We start from the raw sequence: 21424 nt of genomic DNA on the forward strand, positions 1-21424 counted from the left end.
CGCATCCCTAGTCTTACTATGGCCTCTTGCAAAGGCCTTGCTTGAGTAAGTATTTTGTGCAACTCCATCCATAATGGGGAACATTGTTAATGTAAGAAGTATGGTTTGAGATTCTTTAGCAGGATCCATTAGGGTCATTTAGCAGCCTTGTATGATTTAGTAAAGTTTGAACCTTCCTTTCCAATCTGCTACCCTTGCATAAGGGTGTCTCTTCATTAGTTGTGTCTGGGTGTAGCAGCTGTAGGTATTAACTTGCAATTTTTCTATAAGCAAACCTGCTAATTTAACTTTTTGCAAACCTTGGGTTTTGGTCTGGGGGGGAGCAACAAGCACTTTCATCTTGGATAAATCTTTGTGTGTCTTCTACATATTTTTATTGAGGGAGGATAAAAACATTTGAAAAAAATCCTTTTCTGGGTATTGCAAGAAAAATACTGCAGGCCTAATATGCTACACAGTATTTATTTTGCAGTGTGCTTGTAACAGTGTTTAGAATCTTCTTTTTTTGCCTTGGCTACATGAAGTATGTGAGTAACCTTGACCTGTGAAGAACACTATGGGACAGGCCTAATATGCTACACAGTATTTATTTTGCAGTGTGCTTGTAACAGTGTTTAGAATCTTCTTTTTTTGCCTTGGCTACAAGAAGTATGTGAGTAACCTTGACCTGTGAAGAACACTATGGGACAGAGCCCCTGAACTCTCAAAGCCTCTGCTTTTGTGTGTGAATTAGCCAGCATGTAGAAATGGGTGGAAATTGCTTTGAACATGAAAATAGTCAATTAAATAAAAAAAGTTCCATCCTTTTGAAAAGTGTCTGCTAAAGAATAAAATCTTTTTGGAGAGAGGAGTAGAAAATAATCTTTTGAATGCTGTTAATAACTACTGAAAAACACCTGATCTTTAGCTTGTAATTGTGATTTTTTTTTCTTGGGTTTTCATATACTTCTCACTTCCCATATAAAGGCACCTTTTTCACATGATTACACATGCTAGTGCTGTTCCCCTTCCTCTTACTCCCCCTTCTTGTCTTCAGTTTCTTAGTAATGGAAACTCAAGACACTACTCTTCTACTTTTATTTGGCTGAGAAACTGATAGAGCTAACAGTGCAGCTTTGTCAAAAGAATAGCCCAAGTAACACTAAAGAAAAAGAGCATTCTTTCAGTCACACAGTAAAGATTTTTCTTAATCCTTTTCCTTTTATGATGCTTTCAGCATTTGCTTTTACGTAAAACTTGCAAGAATTATGAATGTTTTTGTTAAGCATTCCGTAGATAAAAATTATGAAAGGTGAAATTAAAGCCGTTACAAATAATAGCTGTTATTAACAGCTAAACTTACCAAAAAGGCCTTGGTTCTTCTTGTCAGTGTTAAAGTTACAACTGTGAGTTGCTCAAAGTTGCTCAACTTTGATGTATTAAAATATATGTTTCTGTTTCATGGTGTGAACAGACTGAAGTTGTCTTTAAATTTTACGATAGCCATGAACAACTTGTTCTCTTTATCACGGCAGTTCTCGGTAGGTTGCTTCTGAATCAAAGATGCCGATTGCCCTGTTTCCCTACAGTGAGTTTTGTCCTGCAGACTGCAGTAGTCCTTCTAGTCATTTTTCCCTACGCTGCTTCTGAAGTTCCCTGAAGATTTCTTTTTGTTTCATGCCTTTTTCTTTGTTTTGTTTTGTTTTCCTTCCTCTGCTGTTTGTGTGTTTGCTAAAGTGAGGGCAACTGTGGAGTTGTCCCCTGTCAGGAGCTGAGTATAGACAAACAGAAGCAGAATGGCAGTGTGTCTTCCATATGGCACCTAAATCATAATTTGTCTCTAGAATCCAGTAAACTTCCAGTTCAGTCATGTGTGAGATGAGAAGAAAAGATGAAGACAGCTGTGGGTGTTGGGATTTTCATACAGTAAGCACTGTAGTCAGGAGGGATCTTGATACACTTGAGAAATGGGTCACCAGACCCCTTGTGAAGCTCAGCAAGGAGACTGTTTCAGCCAGTTAGGATGAATTGCAATTATATTAGCAAGTCACACTAGTAATAGTCTGGGTTATAATCTAACTGGAGCTCTTGATGAATGTCCATTTTACCTGCTTGGGGAAGCAGTTCTCTGCTGTGGCCAGAGTGGTAAAGCAGGGCCTGTCTCTTGAGTCTTGTGCATTAAAGTATTTTGATTTTTTTAATGATGCATGTAAGTACCTGTCTCCCGTAAGTGATACATCTTTTGGAGTGAGTTAGGGCCTTATGTTGAGCATAAAGTGAGATATGCTTGTGGTATCTTACCCGTCAGATTTTCATTTTGCATTCTGTTTCTTGATCAGGTATTTGTTTATTGCTAGGAATGCAGAATTTGAAGAAAGGGCTTAAATGTAAGTGTGTATTATGTGCAGCTTAGGAAACTCAACTGTTTAAGGTTGTCCCCTGGGCTTTGGAACATGAGACTTTCAGTCTGGCTGTATTAAGTTTTTTCCTTGATAACCTAGCCTCCCTTTTGCTTTTAGATGTCTTTATTTCAAATTTTCTGTTTGTATGCTTTCTCTACTGTTCCAGAAGGTACTGGGCTTAGCATGATTGTATGTGAAACTTCCAAGGTGTGGGTCATCTTTTGACAGTTAGGTGTTGACACTACTCTTCTTGAAGCAAATAAAACTTTTGAATCCAAGAAGCTACATCAAAATAATCAAACTTTGCCAGCTCTTGCAACTGTACAGTGAAAGTTGTTTTCTGGACAGATATGTTAGAAATGTAAAGTATTTTGTCCTTTCAGACTCCATTATCATTTCTGTGTATGTGTCTGGGTTGTGTTTAAAAATGCAAAGGTTTAAACTTCATGGGGAAACTGGGAATATGAAAGTATAGAACTGAAATTAAAGAGCAGGAGTTCTGTTTTTGCATTTTCAAGTGTTTGGCCATGTCAATGTAGTAGCTTCAGGGCTGTGTGCAACAAAAATCTCTGAAGTGTCTGCAGATAGGAAGAAGTTGTGGAGCCTTTTGGCCAGACTAGTTTATTTTGACTTGACCAATGACTGTTTTTAAATAGCTCTTTTCATATTTTTGAGGGAAATGTAGCAGGCAATGTTTTTATTTGCTTTTTCATATTGGAATAGAATGACAGGAATTGAGCAAGCTGTCAAACCTTTTTTTTCTCCCTGCTTTACGTGGTCAGAATTTCATACCTATTTTGAGAAAGTTTTGTTTACAAATAGAGTACAATAGAGGATGAATAGAGGATGATTAGTAATGTATATTAAGAGTACATTTAAAGGTTATAGAGGCTTAGGGAAATGTGTGCTTATTGTAGAAAGCAGTAACATTGCTTAAAAGCAGTCCTGTATAGTATAGGTTGGTATTTTGGTCTCTCATTTTGTAGTTTGTTGTTTTCTATGGACCTCCAGTATATGTGTATAATTAAGGGGTCTACTCTCAGTAAGAATGGTCTTCTTTTTCTTAGGTTTAAACTCACTATACTGGTGTCTGCATACCTTCCAGAAAACTTTCTGGGATCTGCAAATCAACATATAGAAAACTATATTCTCTTGCAGTGCCTTGCCTAGCCCTCCTTGCAGTGCCTTGCCTAGCCCTCCTTGCAGTGCCTTGCCTAGCCCTCCTTGCAGTGCCTTGCCTAGCCCTCCTTGCAGTGCCTTGCCTAGCCCTCCTTGCAGTGCCTTGCCTAGCCCTCCTTGCAGTGCCTTGCCTAGCCCTCCTTGCAGTGCCTTGCCTAGCCCTCCTTGCAGTGCCTTGCCTAGCCCTCCTTGCAGTGCCTTGCCTAGCCCTCCTTGCAGTGCCTTGCCTAGCCCTCCTTGCAGTGCCTTGCCTAGCCCTCCTTGCAGTGCCTTGCCTAGCCCTCCTTGCAGTGCCTTGCCTAGCCCTCCTTGCAGTGCCTTGCCTAGCCCTCCTTGCAGTGCCTTGCCTAGCCCTCCTTGCAGTGCCTTGCCTAGCCCTCCTTGCAGTGCCTTGCCTAGCCCTCCTTGCAGTGCCTTGCCTAGCCCTCCTTGCAGTGCCTTGCCTAGCCCTCCTTGCAGTGCCTTGCCTAGCCCTCCTTGCAGTGCCTTGCCTAGCCCTCCTTGCAGTGCCTTGCCTAGCCCTCCTTGCAGTGCCTTGCCTAGCCCTCCTTGCAGTGCCTTGCCTAGCCCTCAAGTGGGGCTGAAATTTTTAAATACTCAAAGGACATGAATTTTATGCATTTTTTCTTCTGTTATTGTAGGTTTTTTGGTCAGTTTTTTACAAAGTATATCAAATTTCATTGCCATGGGGCTGAGTTGGGCAACTTGCACTCCATTATTGTATCTCGCTTACTGATGCAAACATTCCTTACCACTGTGGTATGTGCTGTTTTTACCAAAAGAAAGATGAAGTTCTGTTAGGCAGTTCAAAGTCAAGACAGGTCACAGAGTGACTTTGAAGATGAGAATGTATTTTGGTGACTAGTCTTGAATTTCTTCTTTACATAGGTATTATCTCACTCATAACTGGTGGGAAACGCATCATCCAGGTACAGAAATGTAAAGATCCACAATGTTTTTTTCTGGACTGAATTTCTCTAGCTTTATCCATTTTACTCTTGATGAAGCAGCTTTATCTGTCTAAAATCTGTGACTTACAAAAATATTGTAGACTACCTCAATTGAATTAAGTGATGATTTTATTTGAGATTCTCTAGTGCCTCACACAGATAAACAATTTTCAGACTTTAGTTGATCTTTGTTTTAGAAATTGATTTTAACCTTTTTCCAATACAAAAGGAAATTGAAGCACAAAGCTTTTCAAGGAGTTGGTCAAATTAATACATTCTTCATTCTGAGAGTCAGCATAACTTTCTTTTTCATAATTTTTCAGAGCACAGTTATTTTCTGTACTGCGAAGGAAACCATTATCAATCTTTTTCCTAGGAGAAATGGTTACATCTGTGTAGAGCAGTAGCAAAGTTGCCTCTGGTTTGAGAGTTTAGTGCATTGGCAGACATAGAAATTTGTTTAAGCAGTTTTCAAGTATATCTTCAGAAAATGTGTTGGAGCTTGCTGCTGCCAGTTCTGTTTTTTGCAGCATTTCTAGAAATATGGGACTCCAATATTAGTAATTATAAATCGTATCAGCTTCAGCAAGTGGAGTAGGGAAAATGTTGAAAACAGTGATTCAAAACTAATCTTTTGCTAAGGTTTATTTACTCTTTAAAGGAAGAATTGGGAATGTCTAATTCTGGTAATGTAAAGTATCAGGGAGACCACTTCCTAAAGGTAACATGGTTTGCATCACTGAAGAATCGTTTTCCTATGTAACCCCCACCTGGTGATTTCATGCTTTCAAGAAGGGCCTGGGAATGTAAGCAAGTCCTCCACTCTTTTCAGCCATTAACCCTGTTAAGGTTATACCTATGTAAAATAAATGGTGTGTGTAAATAAATATATATTTTTTCTTCTTCTGTTTCCAAAAACATGAAAAAATATTGCTGAAGATGGCAGAAATAGCACATTTAAATCTGGAGTATATCCTACCATATAATTCTCTCATATTAGGAAGAAAAAAGATTCCCAGATAAGGAAAAAGGGTGGATGTTGTGGTCTAGAAAGAATTTTCCCCACAATTGTGTGAATATTTTAGGATGGTGAAAAGCATGGAAGGGCATGGAGACCACTGTTCTCCAGAGCAGAGATGCGCAGTCTTCCAAAGGATTGGGAGGAGGAGAAGAAAGGAACCCAGTGTTGAAACTTAATCAAAGAAGGAAGAGAATAACATTAAATTGGAACTGGTTTGATTTTTCAGAACAAATGTGTTGATTTAGGTGTGCTTACAAACACCATAACATATAGTTCTACACATTAACCAAATGCAGAGGTGCATTTTTTTTGAGATGACTGTTTACAATAGGGTTTTTGGATTTAAAGAAATGCTACTTTAAAAAAAAAACTGAACAGAAGCTATACCTTGTACATATGAAGGTTATGTTGTTTGTCTTATAAAAGAAAGATGGTGTTAGTGATGTATTGAACAACCAATTGTTATGCTAAGTTTGCATAACTTCATTCTTTCCTTGTGCTTTCCCTCTGCCTCAGTTCTTACTCTCCAGTATTGTTTCTTGCATTGAAGGCCTGATCCATATTTTGAATTCCTGTGTGCTTTTGCAATCCAAATAATTACTGTTAATTTTGACTGTTTCTGTTATGGATTTTTTGCTTTAAGGCTTTCACATACTTTGTTTAACTTTCTAATATGGATTTAAACAGTATACAATTGCTCTCAGGAATCTTTTTATCACCTGTTTTCTCTCTTATATAAGTCATTTCAAGGGATTGCGTGTTAAGTTGGAGTATGTCCTGTTGTAGTGGAGGGAGCAGGAAGACATAGGGTTTGTCTAAGTCACTGGCTTCTTGTGCTTCCCTGGAGAATAGCCTTCTATTTTACCATTTGGAAACATACTTTTCTTTTGATGTGTTGAGGTTATTAATCACTGTGCTTCACCCAAGTTACTTTCAGTGACAAGTAACTATTAAATCAGCAAGCAAGTTTTAGTTACCAGTTATTGCACTTTGCGAATGATAAGCCTTACTTTTTGTATAAACCACATGAAAATGTGACAAGATTATGCATTGATTTTTTTTCTTCTAGTATTAGAATATGTATAAGAACTGACTGATTTAAGGCATGATTTTTTTCTTCATAGTTTAGTAAGCTAACCTAGTGTAAAAGTGTGCTTTGGTGTGTTTATTTTGATTTAGCAGCCCAATTTGTTCTATTCTGATTTTAGTGAAGTTATCTGTGAATTGATTTGGTTCCATGATTTTAGGTAGCAAAGTTGAAGTCTATTAATTGTCAAAACCAACTGCAAGATTCGTCTTGGTATTTAAAAGCAAGTGATACCCAAATAAGATGGTAAAGTAACATTAATACTACAAAGTTAAATGCTTGTATTATTGTAACCTGATTTGAGTACACAGACTACATGATAACTTTTTGTAATGATCTAATACCGTGCGACTTTTCTTGCTTTAAAAAAGCAGACCTCAAAAATCCATCTATCTGTTGACACTGTGCTATGCCCCAGGTATAAGGTTGTCATCAGTTATTTTTTTGTTTTCAGATCTGTTGTACAGCCATATCTATCTGAATACCTGATAGTATTAGTCTTTATGGACTAATATTAGGAATGAATAAAAGGCATGCTTTGTTTCATGAGTATTTGTTGGTAATTAGGTACGATGGTGAACATCTCGGGTTCTGTGATGAGCTCCGAGTTCTCTGTTTTGCACAGCTGCTTTTGCCCAGTTCTCTCAGATTCAATTCTTTTTTTTTTTTTTTTTCCCCCCCTCCTATGCTTGACTTTTACTTGTGCCTATTTGTCAGGCTTCTCATTCATTCTCTCTTGACTCACCTAGCTCTCTGACCAGTTTTTTTTTTCTTTTGCTTATATGATAACTCCCACTCTTAATCTGTTTCTTCTGTTTTATCTTTTTTTTGTCCATCTCTTCTGATTCCTGCCTTCAGTTTCATGTCAGATATGCCTGCATTTACTCCCCAAACTGTCTGATTTTTCCCGGTCTTTCTCTTGTCATATTAAATGAAAGGTAGGTCCAATTGCTGATCTTTTGGTGCTTCTGGACAGCCTTATCTTTGCCCAGCGAATTCATTATAGGCTTTCTTTATATATCCCCAAATCTGTGTAAACCCATCAGGTTTGAAGGGGTATTTGTGGGGCAAAAAAGTGGGCAAACGGACAGTCACCTCTCTGCAAAGTCATGTGTCTCACCGAAAGATGTGGATACCTAAATGAATGGCATATAAAGATTCATTCCATAGTTTAAAGTGTGATTAAAATTACAACAAACTAAAAGCATATGATGATTGGTAAAATTACAGCCATAACAATAAAACAAGACCTGTCCTATGCTTGGTCTTCGTGAAAATCCTTCTGATGCTTGTAATGCTGTGCATTATGGCAAAATGGAGTCTTCCATTTACACTCTTGTTGATGGACTCTAAGTAAAATAAGTTTGGTCTTTTGCTTTAAAAAAAAATTGGGTATTACTACTCTGGCTTTTACATTTTCCTCTAATATTTGTTTACTTGTTTCTAGTTATTCTCCCAATATAACAGGAAAAAAGACTAGGCAGGATACTGAAAGTTAAATGTTAATCAGCTGGTACATTTGAATGGAGAGCATGTTCTTGGAAATAAATTTTCCAGTTTCATCTGATAAATGAAGGAGGTTCCTGGTATACGTTCAGCTCTAGAGCCTCTTTGTTTAGAGACTTCTCTCTGTGTTTATGCGCACACACACAGTACGCAGTTATGATTTGGGTATAAGGGTATTATATGGATAAAAGCATGGCATTTGAGGCATTATTAGATGAAAATGATGAGCAGCTGGGTCATACAGAAATCTTTTTGCAGACTTGTACTGAGTTTGTTACTGCAAGTGGGAAACTTCTTGTAACAGAGGCAGTGATCTCAAAAGTTGGTGAAACAGCCCAGAGCATAAAAAGAACAAAAACCTTTGTTTTTCTAGTCCTGTATTATCTTTCCTGTCTCTCTTTATATTGTCAGGTCATAGTCACGGGCTCAGAGTGAGAAGGGTGTATAATCAATGAAGAGGTGTAGTTACCGTGTTTATGCCTTTTAAACTTTTAAACAGTAGTTGTTGCTGGGGATGACTGCATGTTAGGTGAATGTCATTAATACTGGTCTAAGCTGGAGACTGTTTGCACTGGTTTCGGGAATGTCCAATCTGAATCACTCCCTATTATAGTTAATATTGCAGTCAGCTATATTTGTAATTGAAAGATGTTCTTCAGAAGATTTTTTTTTTTCTTCTGACAGATCTGAATAAATAGTGAAACAATTTGTTGCTTTGGAGAGTTCCTCTAAAAAGACTTTATGTAATGCTTTCTTGCAAATATGTCTAATCAAAATGTTTTTGGCCGTCCCAGATTATATTTTTGCCTGCATACATGTCATTGGTCCTTGAAATCTATTTTGGCATTGCCTGTAAATGAGTACATGTGCGGCTTTGAAAAGAAGTCATATTTTTTCCGCTCTCTAGTATAAAGTACTGGTGGGAATGGGAGCGTGTGTATATTAGACCTGAGAGAGAGTAGTCCTGGAAAAATTTGTTTTTGAGTACTGCCTGAGCTTTAAAACTACATAAAAAGACTTATTAACAGAGTTGCATGTTTAATGTCTGTTTGCTCGTTTCAGTAGAAACTTCTGTCTCTTGATACAAAAGTCATTACTGCCCTTTTAATTTTACCTTAGAGAAGGAACATTTGAAAAAGCTGATGCAACAATGAGCTCCCTTCCGAGGAGCTGCAGGAGAGTCCGAGGCTGGGTCGGGAGTGCTGCATGTAGGCACGCTTTGGCATCCTCCGCTTGTTTCAGGCCAGCTCAAGGTTGCCGGGACTGTGGTGTTATGGTGGTGTCTGTGGCGGTATTTGGAGACTGACCTAGTATCTTACTAGACCGACCCCCTGGTGCTGAGCAGCTTTCAGGCAAGTGAGCCTTTTGGTCAGCATGGGAAGGCATGTTTGTTTGAGATTTTTTCCTTTTTTTTCCCTAACCTTAGAGTTATTTATGTAGCTAATAGCCAAGTGTCAAAGACTGTCTTACAGTGACCCTTCTGCAATGTGTACGGTTAACAGTGGGAAGGAGCATGCGATTTCTACGTTTGCGAAGCCTGTGCAGGCTAATCCCTTTCCCGTGACGACAAACTGCCTGATGTTTGATGGACAGCCTGCCCTTTGCAATTATAAAGTAGCTTTTTAAAAACAATCGAAATGTGCAGTACCTTTAAATCCTCTTTCTTGTTTAGCATTTCTATCTTAGCTTTATTTTGTTGTTAAAAAAATGGAAACGTTTTTCCGTTACTCGGATCAAAAAAGCGAGATAAAATTTTAAGTCTGGCAATTGAAATAATTTTCCATCTCTTTCAAATTGAGGACACTGGGAATTTAACTAGAGTAAAATGCCTTTACCGGCAAATTATTTCGCCTGTTTCTTTAAATTGTTCCAATTTTATTTCTATTCTGTTTAATAAATCTACCCTGACTCTGTGTAGAGACTTTAGCTGCTTACCGTCTAACTTCAACCTTTGTACAGAGGAGGGATTGTCAGCCTTCTTTTGATGCCAGTGCTGGTTTATTTTGATGTAAAATTTTTTGACAAATTACAGCTGGGGGAAAAGTACAAGTTGAAAATTAAATCTGAACTTTCACTAGTTTGGAGCATGCCGTATGTCAGTGCTTAGTCTGAAGTTAGTGTTTACTTAAGAACAGTTTATACTGAAGTTTTTACATATGAGAAGGTTGCTATGATCTCATTACTTCAGGATTTTACAGACCCCAAAAATGAGTTTTTTAAGCTCATTTGCCTCTGCCAGAAAAAAAATGATATTTTAAAATGAAAATATCTTTCACTCTTTGATAACACTACCCCACAGAAATATAATTTCTCTTAACATTCTCAGTGTGTCTTGTAGGGAGGATTGTTGTTCGGTTATATTTATAAAATCATGAAGAGTATGTAATCTTTCTTAAAATCTTATTTACTTTTAACACAGTAATAGAGTTGCAGGTATACCTGAAGGCAGAACATGATCTGTAAAATGTTTGTTATACTTCTGTAAAGGAAACATAACTTTATTTTCAGGTACCAGAATAAGGTTTTGGGGCAGCCCTTAAGTGTTTTTTCCTTGTTAATTGCATTTTTGAAAATGTGCTGGTGTGTTGGTGTAGGTGAGCTGTGGTACCTAATTATGGCTTAATTTGCAAGTGATATGTATGTGGTGTCTCCTATTGTATATTGAATCTAAAATATTCTTTTGAAGGGACTTATGTTTCTTGGCTTTTCTTATACTATTTTTATTGAGGGCATTTATTTTTTTTCCCCGATGCAGTTTCACTTTAGGGATGGTAATGCGAATATTAGGGTGATGTATTTGAAAGCCAAATTTCTCTTGCTACTGAACACAGTTAACCACTTCAACTCAAGGATAGATAAAAGGGGAAGAAAAATTAAGAGAAGTCTGCAAATCTGACTTCATAATGGGCTGTTTACTGTATTTGGAAGCAGTTTCTTTTATTCCTGTAGATATAAGTTAATGGTGATATTAATATGGGCTCTTTATTATTATTGCATAGTAACCTAGTATTTAACTTCTTGCAGCCTTTCAGGAACAGGATAGCCATGGCCACAGAAATTGGCTCCCCGCCCCGTTTTTTCCACATGCCGAGGTTCCAGCACCAGGCGCCTCGGCAGTTGTTCTACAAAAGACCTGATTTTGCACAGCAGCAAGCAATGCAACAGCTTACTTTCGATGGAAAGCGGATGAGAAAAGCCGTGAACCGAAAAACCATAGATTACAATCCCTCTGTAATTAAATATTTGGAGGTAAGATAACATTTTGTGTTTGAATAACTTTTCTCTCCTGAAATTTGGCATTCTCCTTTTCACACTTGCACAGGGAAGTTTGGAATATTGGGAAATCTGCTACTGCGTTTTCAAAAAAGCGCCAAATGCTTGTAAATTGGGTATAGCCTGGTATTTGGTGCTTCCAAGTAAAACTGCATATGCACACAACTGATCTTGTAGTTGCACTGCAAACACTGATTTTTACGTTAATGTCTGTCTGTCTTGGAATTCTGGACTGTGTGAGCAGTGGAGTGTCTTGTATGGATTCTGACTTCCAAATGGATATATAAACCCAATGTAAATAATGTAATTTTTCTTATTTTTGTTTTGTAATAGGAAATAACCAAAATGGAAAACAAACTATTCCTGCTTCCCCTCCAAAACTAGGGCGCCATAAAATTTGTCTCATCCTTTTACTAAATAACACTGAAAGTTGCACTGTGGTGGTCTTTGAAAATCCCTTTCTGCACAATTAATAGCTAGAGAACAACCTTAATGAAGCTTTTTTGAAGAAATGTTTCTAGGAGAAAAGCTTATTTAGCTTTCTTGATTAGAGGGTGCTACTAATTCCATAATGTGATTTTTATGATCAAGATGCACTGTACCAAGTGCTGGCTGTTAGCTCAGAAATAGAATACAAATCTGCAGATACAGGAATTGTTGGAATCTCAACAGCAACACTGCAAAGGCATGATGAGCTGATTTAAATCTGCTGTGGCCAGTGCATGATTGTAGTTTGTAGATGTTAACCACTTAGTTTTTCTTTATTTTAAATTTAAAATAATCTTCTAGCATCTGTTTAAACACTGAACATTTAAAACATTCTTGTATTTTAGGAATGCCCAAATAAGATTCTAGCAGTAGTAATAGACGTGCTTTAAAAATAATTTTAGTAGTTCAGGGCCTTTTTTACTTTGGCAGAAATAAGTAACCTCAAAACTGTTTACTTAACAAAAAAAAAAAAAAAACCCCAAACAGTCAACCCCATACCCCTACCCCCAGATTTTGAACACTTACAAAAAAAATAAGATCCATCAGAATTCAACTTCATTCCCCACTGCTATACCTTTGAGCTGGTTTGATGTGGTCCTACAAAAATGAGAATAATGGTTTATCTGTTAATCACTCTTGGCATAAGAAATTCCAGCAAACTGAAGTACTGCATGCCAGAAGTGTTTTCTCTAAAATTTCAGCTTATATTTCTGATAGGAACAAAATACAAGTTGGTAAAATGTACAGCATGAAGCTAAAATAGATTTGGCATGAAGCTAAGACAGATTTCATCCTGAATTTAGACAAGCTACTAGTCATGTCAAATGTTTTTAAAAAGGTGGTGTTTAACATTATAGAAAATTTAGCATATTGAGGGTAATTTTATCCCTTGGTTGTCTATGTTTGAATGCATTGTTATCTTTACTTGATGCTTCAACCATAGAAGGTTGCTTTCTAGCTAATGTTAGCAGGTGGGATTTTTAGAGTTCATCAAAACAGCTCCTAATGGGGTAAACAGCCTGAAAGTAAAGCTTTTGAAATGGTTGAATATGCTTCTTGTATAGTACCTACTGGCCTTGGCAGCAAAGTACCAGTTGTCTTTGTTATTGTAATGTGGCTTGTTACATAGGACTGCTCCTCTCATATTCTTATGCAGCAATTTTAAATTAGTGGTTTTATTCTTATGAGTTTGTCTAAGACTTTAAAAATTCTTTAGTCTTCTGTTTACTCTGTAGAAATTCTGCTGGTTTCCTGAGACCAAAAGCTTTTAACTGAGTTTATTCTAAAATCTGTGGAGTGTATCTGGGATTTTCCAAACAGGCTGTTAACATGTTCCCATTTTCTGTTTTTTCGAGAACAATGATATATAGTCATGGTATGAACCAGGAGTTGTTTTCTTCTTTCCAGAATAGAGTATGGCAGAGAGACCAGCGAGATATGCGAGCAATCCAGCCTGATGCAGGATATTACAATGATGTAAGTAAAACCTTTTTACTTGTGGATGAAGTTCTGTGGATAAAACTTTGTCCAGAAATGGGAAGGAGTCTGCCTGTCAGCTGAAGTTCTCTTTTTGTCCACAAGAGGTCTCAAAGATACGAAGAATGTCTTCGCCTTATGTTCTCTTGTTCTGTTGGAGTCTGTCCCTTAAAAGAGCTTGAAATGAGATAGGCTGTTAATTTTTGGACTTAAAAACTCTAATAATGCACTCAGCTTGCTAAATCTTAATAGGTTAGTTGCACTTGAAGATGCTGGTTTTGAATGTTTGAGATGGTAAATCATGTAGGCTTTTGAACACTTCTATGGAATAATTCCTGGTAATATATCTCTGCAAATTAAAAACTTGCCTTTCCAGAAATAGGTGTTCAGAGGGTATGTTTTTCTTGCAGCTTCTGGTTAAAAATACTGCTACTAAACCTGTTGTTTCTTCTTTTGTAGTTGGTCCCACCTATAGGAATGTTGAACAACCCTATGAATGCTGTAACAACAAAATTTGTTCGGACGTCTACTAATAAAGTAAAATGCCCCGTATTTGTTGTCAGGGTGAGTATTGTGTTGGTTTGCTTAGTTGCATTGTCTTAATTTAAATTAAAATAATATTATGCTTAACTGAAGAAAGAAACAATATGATATCAGTAAAAGCTGCTTCCAAATAAAAGTATCACGTGGAATGTGTAGACTCTCTGCCTGTCTTTTTGGGAAGGGTTTTAGAAAAACCGTAAGGTCCGAGTACAAAACAGTTGCATTTCCCACATTTTAATCAAAAACTTTCAGAATGTTTTTCTGCTAATATGTTTGAACTTGCAGAAAAGAGGCTATTCACTATGTGCTGTTTGACTCTTGTAGCATCTCTTTTCCATCATGTCTACAGTATTGTGTTTAGTCTTGCTATTATATGTTAGAAATGTATCGATGCCAATAAGCTATTTATTCTAGGTGACTAGATTTTTTTTAATTGCTTTTATAGTGAGCTTGGTTTGTCCCAGTGTTACAAAAGTCAAAAGCTGTCTGGCAAGGTTATGGCTCCCCCACCCCCCTTTTTACATCCACTAGAAAATCATTTAATAAATATCTGTTCTGCAGATTCCCTGGAAGAAGCTTATGATTTACTTAGAGGATTATGAAGAAATATTTGGGTATTACCTTCTTGCAGTTTAATTAAATTTTTCTTTTGCAGTGGACTCCTGAAGGGAGGCGCTTGGTTACTGGGGCATCTAGTGGAGAATTCACCTTGTGGAATGGACTGACTTTCAATTTTGAAACGATATTACAGGTAAATTCATCCGGCAAAGTTTCCACTTATTTTCTTGTGGTCACAGAGCATGTTTTAGGCATACATCTTCATCTGCTTGTTGTTGGTCTGTGGTCTAAGTGCAGTAATGGGAGCCTGAGCAGCTTTTTTATTTTTTAATCTGCTCTGACCCTATGTCATATTGCGGCTCTAGGCAATTCATTTAATGCTTCTCATTCCATCTCCATATACTATACTAACTGTTTTCAAGGACATACTATGAATATAAACTTAATAATAAAAAAAACAGTTGGGAACCAAAGTGCAAATACTAGTCTTTTATTTAGAAGACAGTTCTATACAGAGTAAGAAAATGGCTTTTTTCTACAAGAACTTCTCAAATCTAAGTAGATCATCATTGTATTCATTTCTTTGTTACAGCCGTTAAGTAGGAACTTTTCTGACTTTTGTGTTCGTGTGGGTCAGATAGTATTTGAACATGTTTGCTAGAAGTTCTGTTTCTAACTTCACAGGCTCACGACAGCCCTGTAAGGGCTATGACTTGGTCACACAATGATATGTGGATGCTGACAGCAGACCACGGGGGATATGTGAAATACTGGCAGTCCAACATGAACAACGTCAAGATGTTCCAGGCACATAAGGAGGCGATTAGAGAGGCCAGGTTTATACACAATATACCATTTTCTGTAGTACCTATTGCCATGATTAGACTGTTCTCTAAGTGTATTCTGGGTGCAGAAATGCATGGGTTCTGTCAGATTCTGGGAAACTTCCTGCACCACATAAACACAATATTTTCTTTTGTTTCCACATTCTCACCGTTTTGCTGGCACCTTTCTGAATTAGTATTGTCCCAGTATCCGCCTCTGCAATATGTTAGAGATGTATTTGTCTGCCGCATTTTGCACTGGTATTCTTTTCATTTTTATATGGTGACGATGTGTATCAGTTATTCCTTTTTATACGCACTGTGTAAGACAACAATTTCATTCCAAATAAAGAATTCAGTCTTTAATAATCTAACTGAATAAAATATAAAGCCTTCAGAAATAAAACACCTGCATAGTTCTCACAAAATAATAAAACGCTAAATAAAGTGAAGAACTGCTTGGCTTGGTGAAGCCAAGACTTCCAGTAATACTAAATACCCACGCAGATTGCCACATACAGAAGTCTAACGTTAATAATGAATGGGTTCTTCAAGTTTGAAACTGTAAGCAGACCATTGAAAAGAAGACTGTAGGACATTCTCTTGGTTCAGTGTTTATGCCTCAGTTGTGCAAATGTCTATTTTATATTGAAAATGGAATCTAAAGTGATACTATCAGTAGTATGTAAATGAAAGATGTTTCTAAAGCAAACTTGCACATAATCTTTAGTAAGATATGGAAATAGAAGATATGTTTTTAAAGTAAGCCTGAAGAGAAGCTGCAGATCCAAAATAAAGCTAAAGCAGTGTTTCTTCGGGTTCAGGTGCTGGCCTTTGGTGGTAAAGGTTCACTGCCACAAAAACACTTTCCACTAAGGTCACTATTTTTCTTTGATAGGGTGCAGTATTTTCTGCCAGAGTTTGGTTATATGAGAAGTGCTTACATTTGGATTCAGTTACTGTCCATCATGCCCGTACACTGAATTCCTCTACTATTTTAAGCCCCTTCCTGATCATAAAGATCTAGGATTTCAAGGGATTCTCTCGTGGTCTTTCACTGCACCAGAAAGGAAGTGGGTGCCTGTCAGTTGCTGGAGATGTTCTGGCCCTAATCACGTGGCTAAATAACTCCTTGCTTTTCCAGTGACTTTCGTCAAGCGATACTGGCTGTTCAATCTGGAAGCTTCTGCTATGTCTGTAGAATTCTTTCCGTGGTGGTGATGGGGTGGGTAATAGGAGGGAATTTTTCTAAATTCCTTTGCAATAAATGGTACACTTATTTTATATACAGCTTTTTTTCCAACAGTTAATCCAACTAGCCTTTTCCTATGACCAGCTTTTCCCTTATTTTTGCTTCTCTGCTGCAAAGCACCTGTGGCTGAAGAGGAGTTTTTTCCTAAGAACTGTTCTCCTGTGCTTCTACACAGTGTCACTTTTATGGTATTACCAAACATGAAAAACTAGGGTGACAGTTACCAAGTCATATTGGTGTTGCTTCTCATCCTGCAGAGAAGGCGCAACCGTGTGCAGTCATAGGTAGGAAGGTGCTAAGAAAAAAATTCTGGATTTTTTTCCTCATTTGACTGGGGAGAACAATGCAATAGTAATCCTATGCTAAATTCATGTCTTGTGATGAAGTGTCAGTTGGCAGGCACAGTGTTCACTTAAATCCCTATGTTCAAATGCCTCCTTCAGTGTATAACGCCTTACAGTATAATTTTGCCCTGTCTGAGAAGCATAGATAATCTGTTAAATGCTGACTTCTTTCCCCTGCTGTGTGTCTTCATGTAACAGTTTCTCACCCACGGATAATAAATTTGCTACATGCTCTGACGACGGCACTGTTAGAATCTGGGACTTTCTACGTTGCCATGAGGAGAGAATTCTTCGAGGTATGTGTACCAAAAGTACTGATTGGGGTATTTCAAGAGGGGCTAAATTTTTTTTTAAAAGAACAAAAAACAAAAAAAAACCTAGGTGTACACAATACAGAAGTATCGGCTTGTCTCCATTTTTGTAATACATCCCTGTCTTAAACCCTCCAAACAAGTTTTTGCTTGGCTGCTGTTACGGGTGCCTTATATTCAGGCTGCAGTTCACCATGGCATTAGTCTGTTTACTGTCCACGTAAACTCCAAATAGTGGAGGTGGATGTAAGGACATTTTTCTACTCCTAATGTTGGTAGAAACAGCTATTTCTAGATCAGAAATACATTTACTTTCTCCATAGCTTAATCTTTGTGACCACTTTTGCTTCAGAACACACATTTTCATGCAGAGGATTTCATTCTTTTCATGGGAGTACCTTTCATTCTGATTTATTAAGAGGCAAGTTAATTAACTGTTTCTCAGCTCTTAAGAGAAGCAGAGCATTTAGGTAGAGAAAACTGAATCTTGATCACACCATGCATAGCACATGTGAATTATCCTATCTTCAGTTCAGTAGTTTTCTGTCCAGCATCTGCGCCCTAACTTCTGGTGCCTTTTCACTGGCTACTTAGGAGCTTTCTCCCTCTTTTTCTGCATCTTTATTGAGTAATAACACTAGCTTTTGACAGCTATTCCTTCCTTACAGAAGATGTCAAAGGTGTGTGATTTAGTAGGAAGATACGTTAAAGGCTGCTATGAGATTGGTGGGGGATGTAGGTGTGCAGATAAACTGCAACAAAGATGTACAATAAAAACATGGCATTTCTTGTTTAGGTGTGCAAGCTCATTCAGTGCTTTCTCAAACCAAGGATTTTTTTTTTTTTTTTAAGTTACGCTTCCAACTTGGACCTGCATTATGTATTTTATGAATTACAGCTCTCCCTGCTTCTCTTGACTCTTAAGCTGTCTTCTTGTTTTACTAATGCAGTACTTTCAAACACCACTGCTCTGAAAAGACACTGGGTTCCACTGGGCAATGATGATTTTCTACCAGAAGCTGTTTATAGGTGTTACTATAGAAATATGTTCTTTGCAGGAGCTGGCAAGCAGATTTCTAGGCTATGTCATTTATATCCATTATTCTGGAAGGACTCAAATTTGGGACTGGTTTGCTTGATGCTTTACAGAAGAAATACATTCTGCACAAAACATGTCCTTTTCCCTCCTCCATGTCTGTACTAATTACTCCATTAAGTTAAGGGTTTTCCTCCATGCAGAGTTTAATCCAATGTCAAGATTGTAATGAGCTCCCATTCTTCTACGTCCTTTTAACTTTCTGCATAAAGCAGAAGGAACAAAGCATTTAATTTAGGTCACAGAGAATAGAACTTGTATCACATATCCTTTTGTTACCTTATGTACATGAACATTGTGAATATATCTCAAATAGAATTATGTTTCAATTTCTTATAGTCTATACCTCTCAAGCTACAATTTTATTTTGCACAATAGCTCTGTAAAGATTAATTTGACTTCTGCTTATAGGGCATACCCATGATGCCCTTCAGCTTTCAAGTTGGAAATAATGTCAAAACTTCACATCTCTATATAAAATTGAACAGAACAGGTTATTCCTAGTTTCTGCTGTCTGATAGCAGGGGAAGAAGAAAAAAAACCTTGTGAGTGTTGGATAGGGGGGAAATGTTTCTGCAAAACATTTTGAGTTGGTTTTCCTTAGCTTCGAGTCCCCAGCACTATTTAACTGATCAGAAGACTTGCTCAGAAGAGCTGTGTGGGTAACTTAAGTAGCTTCCTCAGTGGGAAAAATACAGGCTTTCATTTGTTGTTTGGAGTTTAGTGCTTATGGCTTTAGGAGACTGATCTTCAGCTTTTCACTTCTGCATGTGCATTCTGCTTTTACATATTCAGGAGTAACCTGTAACACCTTGTTTAGCACAGCCTTAAAAAGGGGTAAATTCTCCTGCCATTGCCACTGAAAAGCTGCAGCGGTCTGTGAACTAAAATTCTAGTAGAACTTCATTAAAAAGATGTTTCATTTTACACATGAAGTGTTTAGATCAAATAACATGATAATGAATAATTTTATCTTCTGATTTTACAAGCTGTGCCTCAGCCACTCTGGTTAATATTGATGCCATGAAGTTAAAAGGATTCTACAGTGTGGTTTAGATCCAAAACTTTACTTCATGCATCGTAATAGTCTTCACATTTTGCACACTGAATTATGAAAGTCAAATGAAACTAATAATTTACAGTCAGATGTGTTCATAAAATAGTTATAACTCTCAGGGATAAAACATGAATATTACACTATTCCTACTGAGTTTTCAGCAACAAATTAGGAATATGATTTAAAAACAAGCCTGAGGACTTTAATGCTATAGACCGTTTCTAAAACAGTTTTTATAAAGAGCATTAAAGGTAGCGGGCATGAACAGTGCAGATAGGAAAAGGATAAAATCCTACAGACTTGCTGTAGATGCTTTTCTTTGCACCGGAATGAACTAATATAATTTATTTCCAGTATACGGTGAAATACTTCCCTTTGCTTAGAACTGTACCAAAAGAGCAGTTTTAGTCGCATCTGCCAGGGATGATTGGGAAAGCAAATTGGAAGGCTAATTGACATGGGATTTTTTTTAAAGGTTTTGCTGGAATTCTTTCAGCTGTCCACAATAGTAGTTTCAGTAGTTAAAGCCATGAATATGTGGGCTGCATGAGAAACACACTGGCTCACTGTGTTCTAGCTTCTTTTTTTGCCAAAATGAACAAAAATAGGACATCCTGTGTTGCTTTTTGTAGTGCCAGAAGTTCTGGATCTTTTTTCTTTAACCTGGCTTGGAGTCCCTTGCCTGCCCAAGCTTTTCACTGATTTTTGTTGCTTTGCTGCTGTTTCTACTACTGTGGTTTTCCAGGGTGTATTAGTTGTGTGTGTGTGTGTGTGTGTGTGTGTGTGTGTGTGTTTTGTTTTGTTTTGTTTTTTAATCCCTCACTTTTTTATATTTTGGTGTTAAAGTAAACCTGCAAAACAATCAGGCCCTTTTTTAATGTCATAAAGAAGTAAGAAAGATGAAAATTTTTGTTTCTTGGGAAATCATCTTTAAGCAAGTTATCTTGGAAGGTTTTGAAGGTGAGGGAAAGTAACTGGCATCAACTATCTAATAGTTAGTTATCCATTCCCCCCCCCCCTCAATGCAATTGTTGGCATTCTTTTCTCTTAGAGCAAAGCTGCTGTCTTCAGAAATCTGCACCAGTAGTTTCTGCCTGTGTAATTTCTGTGGCGTTACCATTTTAATGAGATGGAGACAAGTCAACTTTGGTGCATTTGCTGAAATGCACTATGAAGAATCAAACCGTTGTTAAAACATAAATGTTTCCGTTAAAATAACTAGGTGTGGAAAGCAGTCTATAGATTAGCAATATGTTGTTTTCATTTCATTAATCTATGACTCAGAGGCATTTCTGATAGGTGGCACTTATAACAAAACAGTGTCAGGTCTTTAGTCTAAACAATTACAGTGAAGTTAATGCCAGGACTCATGTAAATGGCCCCCATTTCTGTAAGAGCATTCATGTTGGTGTTTTTAATAGCATTAGCTACATCTGAAATAGTTCTGCTAAAATATATGCAGTAAAAGTTTGGTGTCCCTTTATTTATATACAGAAATTAAGACAATTGGTGATATAGCTGGTGGACTTGAATCTCTGGGTATTGGCTCTGGGTTAATATATTACTTGAGATATTTTGAGACGATTGTTAGCAAACACGTGATTTCTAATTTTTTCACAAAATAAAATCATTGCTCAGGATGTTACAAATATATTTTAAAGGTTGTCATTTCCACTTTTATTCCTTCTTCCTCTCAACAGTTTCCGCCTCCCCCCCCGCCCCAAGCAGTAAAAATGCGTGTTTGGGAGGACTGCAAGGTTCATAGTCAAGGTTTTAAAGTCTAGGTTAGTTGTACATTCCCAGGACTTTGGAGACTGCCTGGTTTAAATAGATCTTTTGGGGAAGAGGAGTCTTCCCGGCTTTCTTAAGGATGGTGGTGGAAGGCTTCTTTCTGCATTCTGGTTGTAAAATAGAATAGTAAACCAAACTATTTTCTAGCCAACATGACATATTTGGCAAAAGCTTTTGGTTATTGTAACTTGAACAGTTGAAAGCAATCATGATTTCTTTACACTCTGTCTAGATTTAAGATTTGCAATTTATAGCAGCATGTAATTTCTTACCAATACATGATTCA

The 21424-nt window shown here is 37.3% G+C and overlaps 1 protein-coding gene across 1 annotated transcript in view; it reads left to right on the forward strand.

Moving 5' to 3' along the window:
• Positions 1-21424, forward strand: part of WDR33 (WD repeat domain 33) — a 71063-nt gene that overhangs the window by 6090 nt on the left and 43549 nt on the right. The window contains exons 2-7 of the mRNA XM_026109598.2: positions 11149-11373; positions 13294-13362; positions 13822-13926; positions 14561-14656; positions 15148-15299; positions 17082-17179. Coding sequence (XP_025965383.1) covers positions 11170-11373; positions 13294-13362; positions 13822-13926; positions 14561-14656; positions 15148-15299; positions 17082-17179 — 724 coding nt within the window. The 5' untranslated portion in view covers positions 11149-11169. The remainder of the gene's footprint in view (positions 1-11148; positions 11374-13293; positions 13363-13821; positions 13927-14560; positions 14657-15147; positions 15300-17081; positions 17180-21424) is intronic.

Source organism: Dromaius novaehollandiae, chromosome 9 (genome assembly GCF_036370855.1).
Source record: "Dromaius novaehollandiae isolate bDroNov1 chromosome 9, bDroNov1.hap1, whole genome shotgun sequence".
NCBI lineage: Eukaryota > Metazoa > Chordata > Aves > Casuariiformes > Dromaiidae > Dromaius > Dromaius novaehollandiae.